Here is a 12,030-nt window from a genome sequence, read left to right as displayed (position 1 = left end):
TTTTTTTTTTCTTTTCTTTGCTGGTACCAGGGATCAAACTCAGGATCTTGTGCTTGCCAGGCAAGCACTTATTCCACTGAGCTATCTCCCCAGTCCCCGTCATCCTTTGGAAACAGCAAGGGAAATAGGTATGCCATGCAACCTCTCTGAGTGGGTCATTACTCCAGTTTGGCCTCTGGGGCACAGCTAGAGTGCAGTGGGTAGGGTAAGAGGGAGGAACACCTGCAGCATGACCTACAGTTGCAACCTAGAGAACATAGGATTCCTGAAACGTAAGAACTTGGCCTTTGGATAAATGAGGTGGTTAGGGCTCGGCATGGTGGCACACAGCTATAAAGCCAACACGCAGGAGGTTGAGACAGGAGGACTGCCAAGAGTTTGAGGCCAGCCTGGGCTACATAGTAAGTTCAGAGCCAGCCTGGACCATATAGCGAGACCCTGTCTCCAAAAAACAAAACACAAAATAACAAAGAGGCAGCTAGAACACAAAGAACAAAGTAGAGCTAAAGGACAATGGGAGGGCTGGGGAGATGGTTCAGTGGAATAAGCGCTTCCCTGGAGAGCACAACCACCTGAGTTCAATCCCCGTTCCACCAAAAAAAAGAAAAAAGAAAAAAAAAAAGGACAATGGGGGACTTTGAGTAGCCAGGGATGCTGCTATATATCCTAAGATGTGAGGCATCCTTGATCCTTGTATTGTTTATTAAATCCCTTTAAAGTACTACCAGAAAGGATCCTATCCTAAGGGGACAGATAACAAAGTAACATGGTACAAGGGAGGAGGATAAAGTGACAAAAGGAGCACTATATAATCCATGGAGACAAGAAAGAAAGAGGCAAATGAGAAATCTGAGGATTCCAGTGCATCCCTGGGTCTGAGTCTCTCTCTCTCTCTCTCTCTCTCTCTCTCTCTCTGTTTTTTTTTTTTTTTTTAAAGTTTTATTTTTACATTTTTATTTATTTATTGTGTGTGCGTGCGTGTGTGTGTGTGTGTGTGTGTGTGGCCAGCTCAGCCCAGCAGGGGGTGGGGCTGGCTGGCATGTGGTGCTGGGGGATTGAACCGCAGTCCACTGTGCTTTGCTAAGCTTGTTCTAAGTAGGTGCTTTAGACCACTGAGCCATCTCTCCAGCCCATCTGGTTGTCTTTTGAAATGGAGTCTCCCTATGCAGTTTTGGCTGGCCTTAAACTTACTATGTAGCCCGACTGACCTTGAAATCTCGGCAATCCTGTCTCAGCCTCTTGAGTGCGTGTGCCACCACGCCTCACCTCTCTCATCCACTGTGCTCTCCTATCTGGTGCTGTGATCCGATTAGCATGGGGCCTCGACCCCGGAGGCTACACGTGTACCTAACACTGGTAAGGTACCCTAAGGGGTTCAGTGAGCTGCAGAGACAAGGGACCGTGAAGGGTGATCCAAACTAAGGGGGAGGGGAGGTCCAGGCTCTCTGGCTTCCCCCAGGAGACAGCATTGTCTTATGAAGACATGGGATGTGATACACCAACGCCAATATGTTATGAGTGACCACACTAGCCTCAGCTCAGCCATACGACACTGCTAGTGCCTGGCTGCAGTCAGTAAAATGCGCAGTGCATGTGGTGAAGATGCAAGGCGGGGGACGATCGGAGAGCCTGCAGTCAAGTCGAACTACGAAATACGTTTCACCGAAAGGGATCAAGCCCGCTTAAACTGAAGCCTCGGTGCCGGGACCTCTGGATCGGGTCTCCGGAAGCACGTGGTAGGGGGAACTGGCAGTGCCGGTAGAAAGTGGGGATCGGATCCGGGATCGCTGCACGCAGGCAGGGGTCACTCTCGTCAGACCTCACCAGGCCAGGGATCAGCTGCGTCCCATAGGACACCAAGCAGCTCTCTCCGTGGTCCCGCCCCCCGGACGCTCAGCCTCTGCTTAGCACCCCCCAGCACGCCCACTCCAACCTCACCGGGTAGGTTCCCGGCTCAGCTGGGGAGGCAGGGCGGCCGCCGGGATTCGGCTAATCGAGGGCCCGCGTTCGAATTTGCGTCCCAGTGCGACCAATCACAAGAAGCCTTGGCGGGTGGGGCAGGGGGCAGGGCCCTGGGCTGGCCAACTGGAGGACCCGGATCGTTTGAAAACGAGGCGGGGGCGGGCGGCGGGCTGCAGGCGGAGTGTGCGCTTGCGTTCCGCGGCTGGCGCAGTATCCGGGCGCGGGCGCGCTCTCGAGAGGGCTGGAATTGTGGCAGTGGCTGCGCGGCAATGGGGAGCGGCGGCGGTGAGTACTGATGGGCGCCCAGCGGAGAGAGGTCGCGCAGGTCCGAGCCCCGTGCAAGTTGGGCGCGGGCCTCTGCCACCGCAGCGCAGGATCGAGTGGGGCCCCTGACCTGGTTTAAATGCCCGCGGCTTCTCTTTGCCGATTTTTTGCGGATCAAACCATTGTGGCTTCTTGGAGTCAGGTGTCTGCGGGACGAGTGGCGGGGCTGCACCTGCACCCACTCACCTGGTGCCCTCCCCAGCAAACAAACACCTCCGCGGGTCCTGGCGCGCTGGAGGGCCGGATCGACGAGACACACAATTCCACTTTTGTATTATAGTGGTTATATCCCCAAGTATCTGTTCTTTAGCGAGGAAATGAATGAAATTTTTATGGTAATATCCGTATAATCTTTGCAAATGTTTTGCCCTGGGTGGGTGTTTGGCTTTGAAGTACGTTTAGCTGCTTGCAGGAAGACTTAGGGTCTTCTCTAGAGAGTCTCTGGGGAGGGATTCACGTAGAAAAGCAGTAACTTTCCTCAGGACAGTAAGGGTAACGAAGAAGACGTCAATTTGTGGATGGATCTTAAGGTTCCTGTCAAACAGAGGCCTTCCATCTTCCTATGAAATAAGAAAGCTGTCTGCCTAGAATGAGAAAGGAGTTGCTAGAGGTATTGAAGACACCTTGCTGAGTGTAAAGGACTTGTCTCTGGGGGTCTAGGTCTAGGTTTTCTGTTGGGATTTTCACCACCTTGCAGGGTAGCCATTGATTCCCCATTTTACGGAGGAGGATCCTAGGAAACCATCGCTGGGCAGCTGTGACATCTGCTGAATTGAGCCTCCAGGTTTTTTGCTTTCCTACAGAGCCAGCCCTCCTAGCTGGGCTCCAAAAGCAGATTCTTCAAGCTCATAAAGCATTAGTGAATACTATGCTTTTTTGTTACATGAAGCAAAGATAACTAGCAAGGATCTGAGGTGTTTTTTTTTTTTTTTTTTTTAAAGAATGGCTTTTTTTTTCCCCCTTTCCTAGTTATGTGGGCTCTGGATGAGAAAGTTACCAGTAGCCAAGTTACTTGGTAACTGTTCTTCACTATGAATATTAAATGCTGAACAAATGATGATGTCTTCCAAATTTATATAATGCTACTTTATTTAATCTTTGGGACAAGTCAACTTGTTCTTTGTGGTGCAGGGGTAGTAACTTAGATCATTTTCAGATACTACTGTTAATCAAGACTTACAAGTTTTTCTTTTTCTTTTAAGTAATCCACTGTAGGTGTGCCAAATGTTTCTGTTACCCTACAAAACGAAGAATAAGGAGGAGACCGCAATACCTATCAATCTTAAGTCTACCAGAAGATGTGCTCTTTCATATCCTAAAGTGGCTTTCTGTAGGAGACATCCTTGCTGTCCGAGCTGTAAGTCACCTGATGAAAACAATTCCAGTGCTGGCATTGTTGAATATACCATGAAAGCTTCAGAGGGCCAGCGAAATGGCTCAATGGACTAAGTACCTGCTCAGGCAAGCACAGGGACCAAGGTTTGATCCCTAGCCCCACATGCCATGCTGGCCCTGCCCCCAGGCATGCTGAGTTGCCTCCAAAACTAGGTGTGGTGGCACATGCCTGTAATCCCAGCTCTGGGGAGGCTGAAAATAGGAGGATCACTATGAGTCTGAGCTGCATAGCAAAATCCTATACCAATACATAAAAAAAAAAAATAAAGCCTCAGAATCTTATATGTCAGAACAAAAGTTTGGCTACAAAAGAGGGCAAAAGAAATAAGGATGATATTATTAATAGATGATTGAAGATGTTGCAATTACAGGACAGCATGCTAAAGTTCAATTTTATTCATTATAATGTTTATTTCAACAAAGAAAGTATCTTTTTATGACAGTAAAGTTTGTGTCCCTTAAGCGATAATATCAGCACTGGGGAGGGTGAGGCAGGAGGATTGCTGCCAGCCTGAAATGCACAGTAAAACCCAACTTCAAAAAGACCAAAAAAAAAAAAAAAAAAAAGGACATAAAATAGGCTGGGAATAGTGGTACATGCTAATAGTCCTATCACCTAGGAGGCTGAGTAAGGAGAATTTCAAGTTTTGAGGCCAGCCTGGGCTACATAGTGAGATCCTGTCTAAAAGAAAAAAAAAAAAAAATGTATTACAAATTTTTTTTTTTTTTTTTTGTAATGGGAATTGAACTCAGGACCTCATGCTTGCCAGGCAGGCACTGTGCCCTACAAAGAGTTCTTGAGGACAAATCCCATGTAACATGCAATGTTGGAATGAACTGGAGGAATTATTTTGGAACAGCCTCACTTTGGTGAACTATCCTAGGATATACACCCAAGTGGTAGGAAATCCCCAACCAGAACCCATTTCCTGGCCCTCAAATCTACCTCCATTTTATTTATAATTTACTGATGGAACTCATAGAGTTCTGGATTCCTGACAGCAATGAGAACTTTTGCATTTAAAATGTTCACTTGTGCTTAGGATCCTGGTCTCGGTATTTTCTGTCCAGAAGCTGTTTTTTCCTTGAGTCCCTGTGATCTCCAGACTCTAGATAGTGTTCCCACTAGCAAGGGCCTAAGCAGAGAAACACAAGACAGCTCTTACTCCTGCCTGTTTTCATTTAGAGTTGGTTTCCTCGGTTCTTGTAGGTATATCTCTTTGCAGGAGTGCCATGTCATTCTTTCTCAATCTAGATGTTAGTTTTCTTCTGGGGCCATAGTCTTTTCCCTCTTAGAACCTCAGGGAAATTCATTTCTTACCTCTATTGTCCATATAACACGCTGTCTTTGATACAAAGAGACTGAGTCTTCTACTGCTTGAGTTTAGGCAAGAGACAGGATGCCTGGACTCTGTGATGTCCTGTTTTCAGGAGTCCCTAGGAGCAGGGGCTTGGGGTCAGTCCTTCAGTAATCCCCCCTTGGTTTCCATTGTTCTGTAGGTACACTCCCACCTGAAGTACCTGGTGGATAACCATGCCAGTGTTTGGGCATGTGCCAGCTTCCAGGATCTGTGGCCTTCTCCAAAGAACCTGAAGCTCTTTGAAAGGTATCACTGCACCCTGAAAAACAGATGACTTGAATTTTTTTCTGGTCTTTGGGCCCCTCATGTGCCAGCATGTACCCCAAAGCCTAATTCAGAAACTTTTATTGGGGGCTGGGGCGATAGCTCAGTAGAATAAACATTTGCCTGGCAAGTGCAAGGGCCTGAGTTCAATCCCCAGTTCTGCCAAAAAAAAAGAAAGAAACTTTTATTAGTGCTGTTTCCCAGGGCATTGGTTCATAGCCCCAAGAATGAATGACTGAGGGTGGCGGACCTGCACCCACTGAGCCATACCACATCCAGCAGTCCACATCATCATCCTTCGTCTTTGCCTGTTGCACTTCCAGAAGGTCTCCCTTGGGTTGTGGCCTATTCCCATGTGACTCGAATATGAGTCACCTGCCTTTGGAAGCTTTATTCAGCTTTCTTTTAGCAGCAACTTTCCTACAGTCAGCTTGCAGTCCTATTGCATTTCACCCACTTGGTGGTTCCACCCACCTGTAGTTGTGCTGCTGAGAAAAGGCTGGAGGGGACACAAGGCTTGTAGTCTGCGAGCCCAAGTGCCAGCAACCAGGCCCACTAACCAAGAGCACTGGTGGTTTGAACCAGGAAGTTCAGCTTGAGACTTCTAATTTACCAAACTGAGAGACCATAATTCAGGAGGGAATCTTCCTGACTAGAGTTTGCTCTGGCCTCATTGACTTGAGCTGCCAAAGATCCAGGTAGCTCTAACAAGTGTACCATGACTGTATTTCTGTAGCTGTAGCTTGAGCTGCTTCTGGATGAAATTTGCATATTTCTTAGAAACATAATTCATGTACCAAACAGGTCCCTCATTTAAACTGATTTTTTTTGTATATTCAAATTATGCAAATATCACCACTTTATTTTATGTCTCTGGATTTGCCTGTTCTAGACATTTCACGTGAAGGGAATGATAATATATGCCTTTTGTGACTAGCTTCTTTCACAGAGCATATATTTCAAGGTTTATCCATATAATAGCATGTAATAGATAACTGATATTTATGTTGCATAAAATTTTTTTCAATTCAAAAGCAAATATTTCAGCTTCCAATGCTTGGGTGAGATATAACCTTTATGGCTTAAAATCCTGTGATGTTATGTATTCTTAATGTTTTAGGGCTGCTGAAAAGGGAAATTTTGAAGCTGCTGTGAAGCTTGGCATAGCCTACCTCTACAATGAAGGCCGTAAGTCACAGCCCCTTACTGTTGACACTTTACACAAGCACCCTCTTTTGGCCTTTTTGAGATACATACTCAGCCTAAGTAATTTGGGTTTTGGAGCCAGGGTCTTACTATGTAGCTCAGGCTGGCCTTGAATTCTCTTATGTAGCCCAGGCTAGCCTCAGACTTGTAGCAGTCCTGCCTCAGCCTCCCAAGTGCTGGGATTATAGGCACGTGCTGCCATGCCCAGCTTGATGAGCAGTTTAGGTACTCTTCTTGCTCTATCTGTCACTTCATGATACCTTGTACCAAGGGATGCCTTGTAAGGGGAGATCCATTAATGTTTTGACCTTAGATCCAAGAGAGTCATCTCTTATTTTAGCAAGTCCTAAGATTGTACAGAGTCTCAGAATGGAGCTGTTTGGACAAACCATGCTGTCATCTTCAGACTGATTAACATTGAGGTCCATGTGTAGATAAGACTTTTCCCTGGTCTGTGGTTTGTGGAATTTAGGGATAGTGTGTTAGTTACTCTTGTTGTTGCTAGGACAAATACCCTACAACCAAAATAAAGGAAGGAAAGGTTTATTTAGCTTACAGTTAGTGGAGGTTTCAGTCCATATTCAGCTGGCTCCAAGGCACATGGCATAGAGAAGCTGTTCAAGGTAGTGGGCAAAGAGCAGAGAGAAAAGCAAGTGGCTGCAGCTCTGGTAGCTAGCTAGCCCCTCTCTCCTCCTTATATTGTAACACACATTACTCACCCCAGGGCCAGAGTGTAGCATGCATACCTGCTATCCCAGCATTGGATCAAGAATCAATCACAAACTCCAGAAGCTGCCTGAGCAATTAGACACAAACCTTAACAGGCTGAGATGCATGCCTGATTGCACAAGGTGTCAGTAACCTAGGCAGCTCAGGTACAATGCAAGAGGCAGGTCAGAGCCAGCCTTATGGTTGGATTCCTTTACCCCAAAGGCCATGTGCTCCTTCAGAGATCCTTGTGAAGGCTCACCTTCTGTTTATCAACTTAGCGTCTCAAGGAATGAGCCCACAGTCTGTGTTTTCTTAGATCCCAATACATATCATGGGCTGGTGAGATGGCTCAGTGGTCTAAAGCACCTACTTAGAACAAACTAAGCCAAGCAAAGCACAGGGACCACGGTTCAATCCCCCAGCACCACATGCCAGCCAGCCCCGCCCCCTGGTGGGCTGAGCTGGCCACACACACACACACACACACACACACACTAAATTAAAAAAAAAAAAAATACATATCATGATTGGGTTGTAGCCTGACATTTTCTTGCTTCTGAAAGATCTGATATTTTGAGCTGGGGAATGTAGCCTAGTGCTAAGAATGCTTCCCTAGCATGCTTGGAGCCCTAGGTTCAACACCTAGTACTACATGGGTGGAGTGGGGATTTGTATTAGGGAAGCTGAGGCAGGAGAATTGAAAGCTCCAAAACCAGTCCAGGCAAATTAGTGAGACCTTGTCTAGTTATAAGGACTGGGGATATTGCACAATGGTAGAGTATCTTGGGTTCAGTCCTCAGTATCATAAAAAAAAAGTCTAAAAATTTGGTTTTTGGGCGGCAAGATAGCTCAGCGGACTTAGCGCCTGCTTAGGCAAGCACAGTGACTAGGTTCAATCTCCAGCACCATATGCCACGCAGGCCCTGCCCTTGGGCATGCTGAGGTGACCACCGAGTCTGGACATGATGGCTCATGCCTGTAATCCCCTGTAATCCTAGCACTGAGGAGGATGAAAACAGGAGAATTGCTATGAGTCTAAGCTGCATAGTGAGACCCTGTATCAAATACATTAAAATAAATAAATCTGGTTCTTTCCTAAAGATAGGCCTTGCTTTTGACCAGCTGACAAAACTACTGCAAGTAAGTAGCCCTCTTCAGCCCAGGAGAGCTGAGATCCTGCACCCATGCTTCGTCAGATGGCAGTTCTCAGACTAAGCTCATGTTACTACATTTTACAGTTTAGTGGGCTTTTTGCAGTATTGGGTTTTCAGTTATTTTTTTGAAGTAGGATTTCTCTAGGTTGCCCAGCTTGGTCTTGAATTTCTAAACCTGCTGTCTCAACCTCCCAAGGAGCTGAGGTTGCCAGCATGTGCCCCGATGTCCAGTGGTTTTTAATATATTTACAGAGTTATATATTCACTGTCTAAAACACTCTGATCATGGAAAGAACCTCTCCCCATTGCCCCATTAGCCAGGGGTCAGACAGCAATTTCCTACAGGAAGAAAGGTGGAACTGGCTCTGTGGGGAGTACCTTCCTTTGATGTTAGAATCCATGCTTCCAGGACTCTAGCAGAGCCTACAATCACAAAGACAACTGAGCTCCTCTGGGCTTAAATGGGAAGAAAGGGAAAGTGCCCCCAACCAAGGGGACTTTTCTTTCTTAAAACATGAGCAACTTTTCTACAGTGGGTTTGAGCTTTTAGACTGTCCAGAAGAATTGGGGAACTTTCTTATTTCCATCTCCCTGAGACATCCCTGGGTTCTCTCCTGTCTGTCCTGCAGTGTCTGTCTCTGATGAGGCCCGAGCAGAAGTGAATGGTCTGAAGGCCTCTCGCTTCTTCAGTCTGGCCGAGCGGCTGAATGTGGCTGCCTCACCTTTTATCTGGCTTTTCATCCGCCCGCCTTGGTCTGTGTCTGGAAGCTGTTGCAAGGCTGTGGTCCATGAGAGTCTCAGGGCAGAGTGTCAGCTACAGAGAGTAAGTCCTGGGGAGGGGTAGTACCTTTGAGGCCACCCACAGGGTCTGGTGACACAGGAAAACCCATGGGTAGACCCTTTTGGCCATGTAAAGTTGGCAACCCAGAGGGAGTAGAGGCGTAGAACATTGAGTATAGATGTAGGGAGGGCTTTGGGCCTGGAGTGGATGGCAGAACTTTTGGTGAATGTGTTACAGCTGGAAACTTGGGACTCAGGCTACATTAAATTAGCCAGAGATAAAATTTGGTATTGGGGATGGTCCTGTTCATAAGGTGGGGTGGAAAAGTGCTCCCCTAACAGTTCTCTCCTGAGACTTACACTTCTCTTTCCTTCTTTTTTTTTTTTTTAAAGACTCATAAAGCATCCATACTGCACTGCTTAGGAAGAGTACTGAATCTTTTTGAGGTTAGTAAAGCTGTTCCCTGCACTTTGAATTTTTGCCTGGTTTGACACATCCAGGCTGGGATCCAGGAAGTATATGAGAAGCAGCAGAAGGCATCAAAGGTCAATGCAAAAGCAAAGTCCCACCCTGAGAGGCCACAGGGGGCTGGGCAGTGAATCCTGGCTCCATCCTCACTACCTGAAAGGGCAGGTTGCTGGTGGGTTATGTGACCTTACTCTTGAATAGTTGTGTGAAATGGTACACCATGGGCAAGAGGCAAAATAGCAAATGTAGCAAGAACTGAGCAGACAGTGCTGTGGCATGCTGGAGTGATGGTTCTGCTAATGGTGGACTTCACCTGCTGGGGAGTTGGATTATCTATTTTTTTTTTTTCTTGAGGTTTTGATAAGCTTTGTAATCTCAGTGAAGGCCTTCTGTGTTAGATTTAAGGAAGATCATAATTTTTCAAAGTATTAGGGGCCCGGAGGGACAGTGAGGAGTTAGGGGAGCCCAGAGAGCCATCAACTCTACTGTGTAGGCTCAGGACATTTCCTTTAGCAGTAAGAGTAAAGGGCAGGCCTTGGGTGATCCAGAGCTGAGCTAGGGAATCCGCCAGCCAAACCCACACACAAATCTCCAGGAAAAGCAGAGCCCCTGACACTAGAGCTCCAAATAGGCATTTTTCCTTGGTTGTCAAATGGTGCATCTTTAGAGAAGTCATTTCTACTCTGATTTAGTTAACGTGTCTGTTATCACAAGGAGTTTGATTGCTTAGGAATATGGAGGGGTGAGGGAGGCCAGCAGAATGAATTAACACTGAGTAGAAGATATAAAAAACAGCTGTGTTTGGTCTTTTGATTCTAGGATGAAGAGAAAAAGAATCAGGCCCATGACCTGTTCGAAGAGTCTGCTCGTCAGGGATGCTTAGCCAGCTCGTACCTCCTCTGGGAAAGTGACAGAAAAACAGATGTGAGTGGACCAAGGTTTGGGGAGAGGAAGAGCGTGCTGGCCACAGGCATAGTTTCTAAACTGGCCCTCAGATAGGACTCTTGGCAAAAGGGAGGACCCTCTTACAGCCTCTGGGAGCTATCAGGCAGCAAGCTGCTGCCAGTACTCTCAAAACCCCCACCATTGTTCGGAGATAAAGGCTGGGGACCCAATACAGTCACGCACTTTTCTGGAGGTTGGAGAGGGGCAATTAAGAACTCCATGGGTCAGTTCTGAGTTCCTCTGGAGACATAACAGGATAAAGGCAACTTCTTCCTGTTGACAGATGTCAGATCCTGGACGATGCCTCCATAGCTTCCGGAAACTCAGGGACTACGCTGCCAAAGGCTGCTGGGAAGCACAGGTGAGAAGGGAAACTGGTCTTTTCTTCCTACAGCTTTGGGGAAGGACGATCTGGGCTTGAAAAAGGAGACTGAAGGATATAGTAAGATGGGTCCAGGGCTGGAGTTGAATCTCCTTTTCTTGGAGACAAGGTCTATGTAGTTTATATTGGCCTTGAATTCGCTGTGTGGTACAAGTTGGCCTAAGACTTGTGGCAATCCTCCTGCCTCTGTCTCCTGAGTGCTAGAATTAAGGCATGTGCCTGACTGGAGCTGAATCTTTTTTTTTTTTGGGAGGGGGGACTAAATCTTAAAGGCATTTAGCTCTTTGCTATGCAAGGAGAAGATCCCAGAAGTGCCTCACTCAGTTCTGTTCATGGCTACTCTTGCCTCTTGGCTGCCAGCCTTTTGATTCTAAATGCTAGTGGGGTATACCTACTACCAGAATGTGCACTACTCTAAAAACTTATGCTGTAGGTAATTTTGTTTTTTTCATCTTTATTTATTTGATATAGGGTCTCACTACACAGTTCACACTTGTAGTGATCCTCCTGTCTCAGCCTCCCCAGTGCTGGAATTACAGGCGTGCACCACCACACCCAGTTTACATGGTCTGCACAGCATGGTGTACTGGGGATTAAACCCAGGTCCTTGTGCTTGCTAGGCAGGCGTTTAGATTGCCAAGCTGTCTCCCAAACCCGTTTTGTTTGTTTGCTTGTTTGTTTTGTTTTTCTTTGTCTATTTTTCAGGGTCTCATGTAGTTCAGGCTGGCCTTGAACTCACTTTGTAGCTCAGGCTGGTCTCAGACTCACAATGCTCCTCCTGCTTCAGCTTCCCAAGTACTGGGATTACAGGTGTGTGTCACTACTCCCAGCTAGTAATATTTGTCCTGACAATGAAAATTAAAGCTACATAAAGCAGAGGGGCACACAAAGTGTTTTAATGTCCTTGTTAGCAGCTAGCCTTGCTCAAGTCATTTAGCCAGGAAATCCAGGATTTGTTGTCCTTTATCAGACCATTTCCCCTTATACCTGCAAAGAGGTTTCAGGACAAATAAGTAAGTCTTCCTCCCCCTTGCAACTCACCTAGAAGTGTGATAGAAAGTCATTTACCAAAAAAAA

General features: G+C 46.6%; 1 protein-coding gene across 1 annotated transcript in view; it reads left to right on the top strand.

Moving 5' to 3' along the window:
* Positions 1 to 2,182: 2,182 nt before the first annotated feature.
* Ccnf (cyclin F) overlaps positions 2,183 to 12,030 on the top strand; it is a 25,147-nt gene continuing 15,299 nt past the window's right edge. Inside the window, exons 1-8 of the mRNA XM_004627855.2 lie at positions 2,183 to 2,247; positions 3,489 to 3,643; positions 5,182 to 5,288; positions 6,427 to 6,494; positions 9,007 to 9,200; positions 9,551 to 9,604; positions 10,446 to 10,550; positions 10,855 to 10,932. Coding sequence (XP_004627912.1) covers positions 2,232 to 2,247; positions 3,489 to 3,643; positions 5,182 to 5,288; positions 6,427 to 6,494; positions 9,007 to 9,200; positions 9,551 to 9,604; positions 10,446 to 10,550; positions 10,855 to 10,932 — 777 coding nt within the window. The 5' untranslated portion in view covers positions 2,183 to 2,231. The remainder of the gene's footprint in view (positions 2,248 to 3,488; positions 3,644 to 5,181; positions 5,289 to 6,426; positions 6,495 to 9,006; positions 9,201 to 9,550; positions 9,605 to 10,445; positions 10,551 to 10,854; positions 10,933 to 12,030) is intronic.

This window comes from Octodon degus, unplaced genomic scaffold, assembly GCF_000260255.1.
Source record: "Octodon degus isolate 3935 unplaced genomic scaffold, OctDeg1.0 scaffold00021, whole genome shotgun sequence".
Classification (NCBI taxonomy): Eukaryota; Metazoa; Chordata; class Mammalia; order Rodentia; family Octodontidae; genus Octodon; species Octodon degus.
This window is presented reverse-complemented; position numbering and strand designations above follow the sequence as displayed.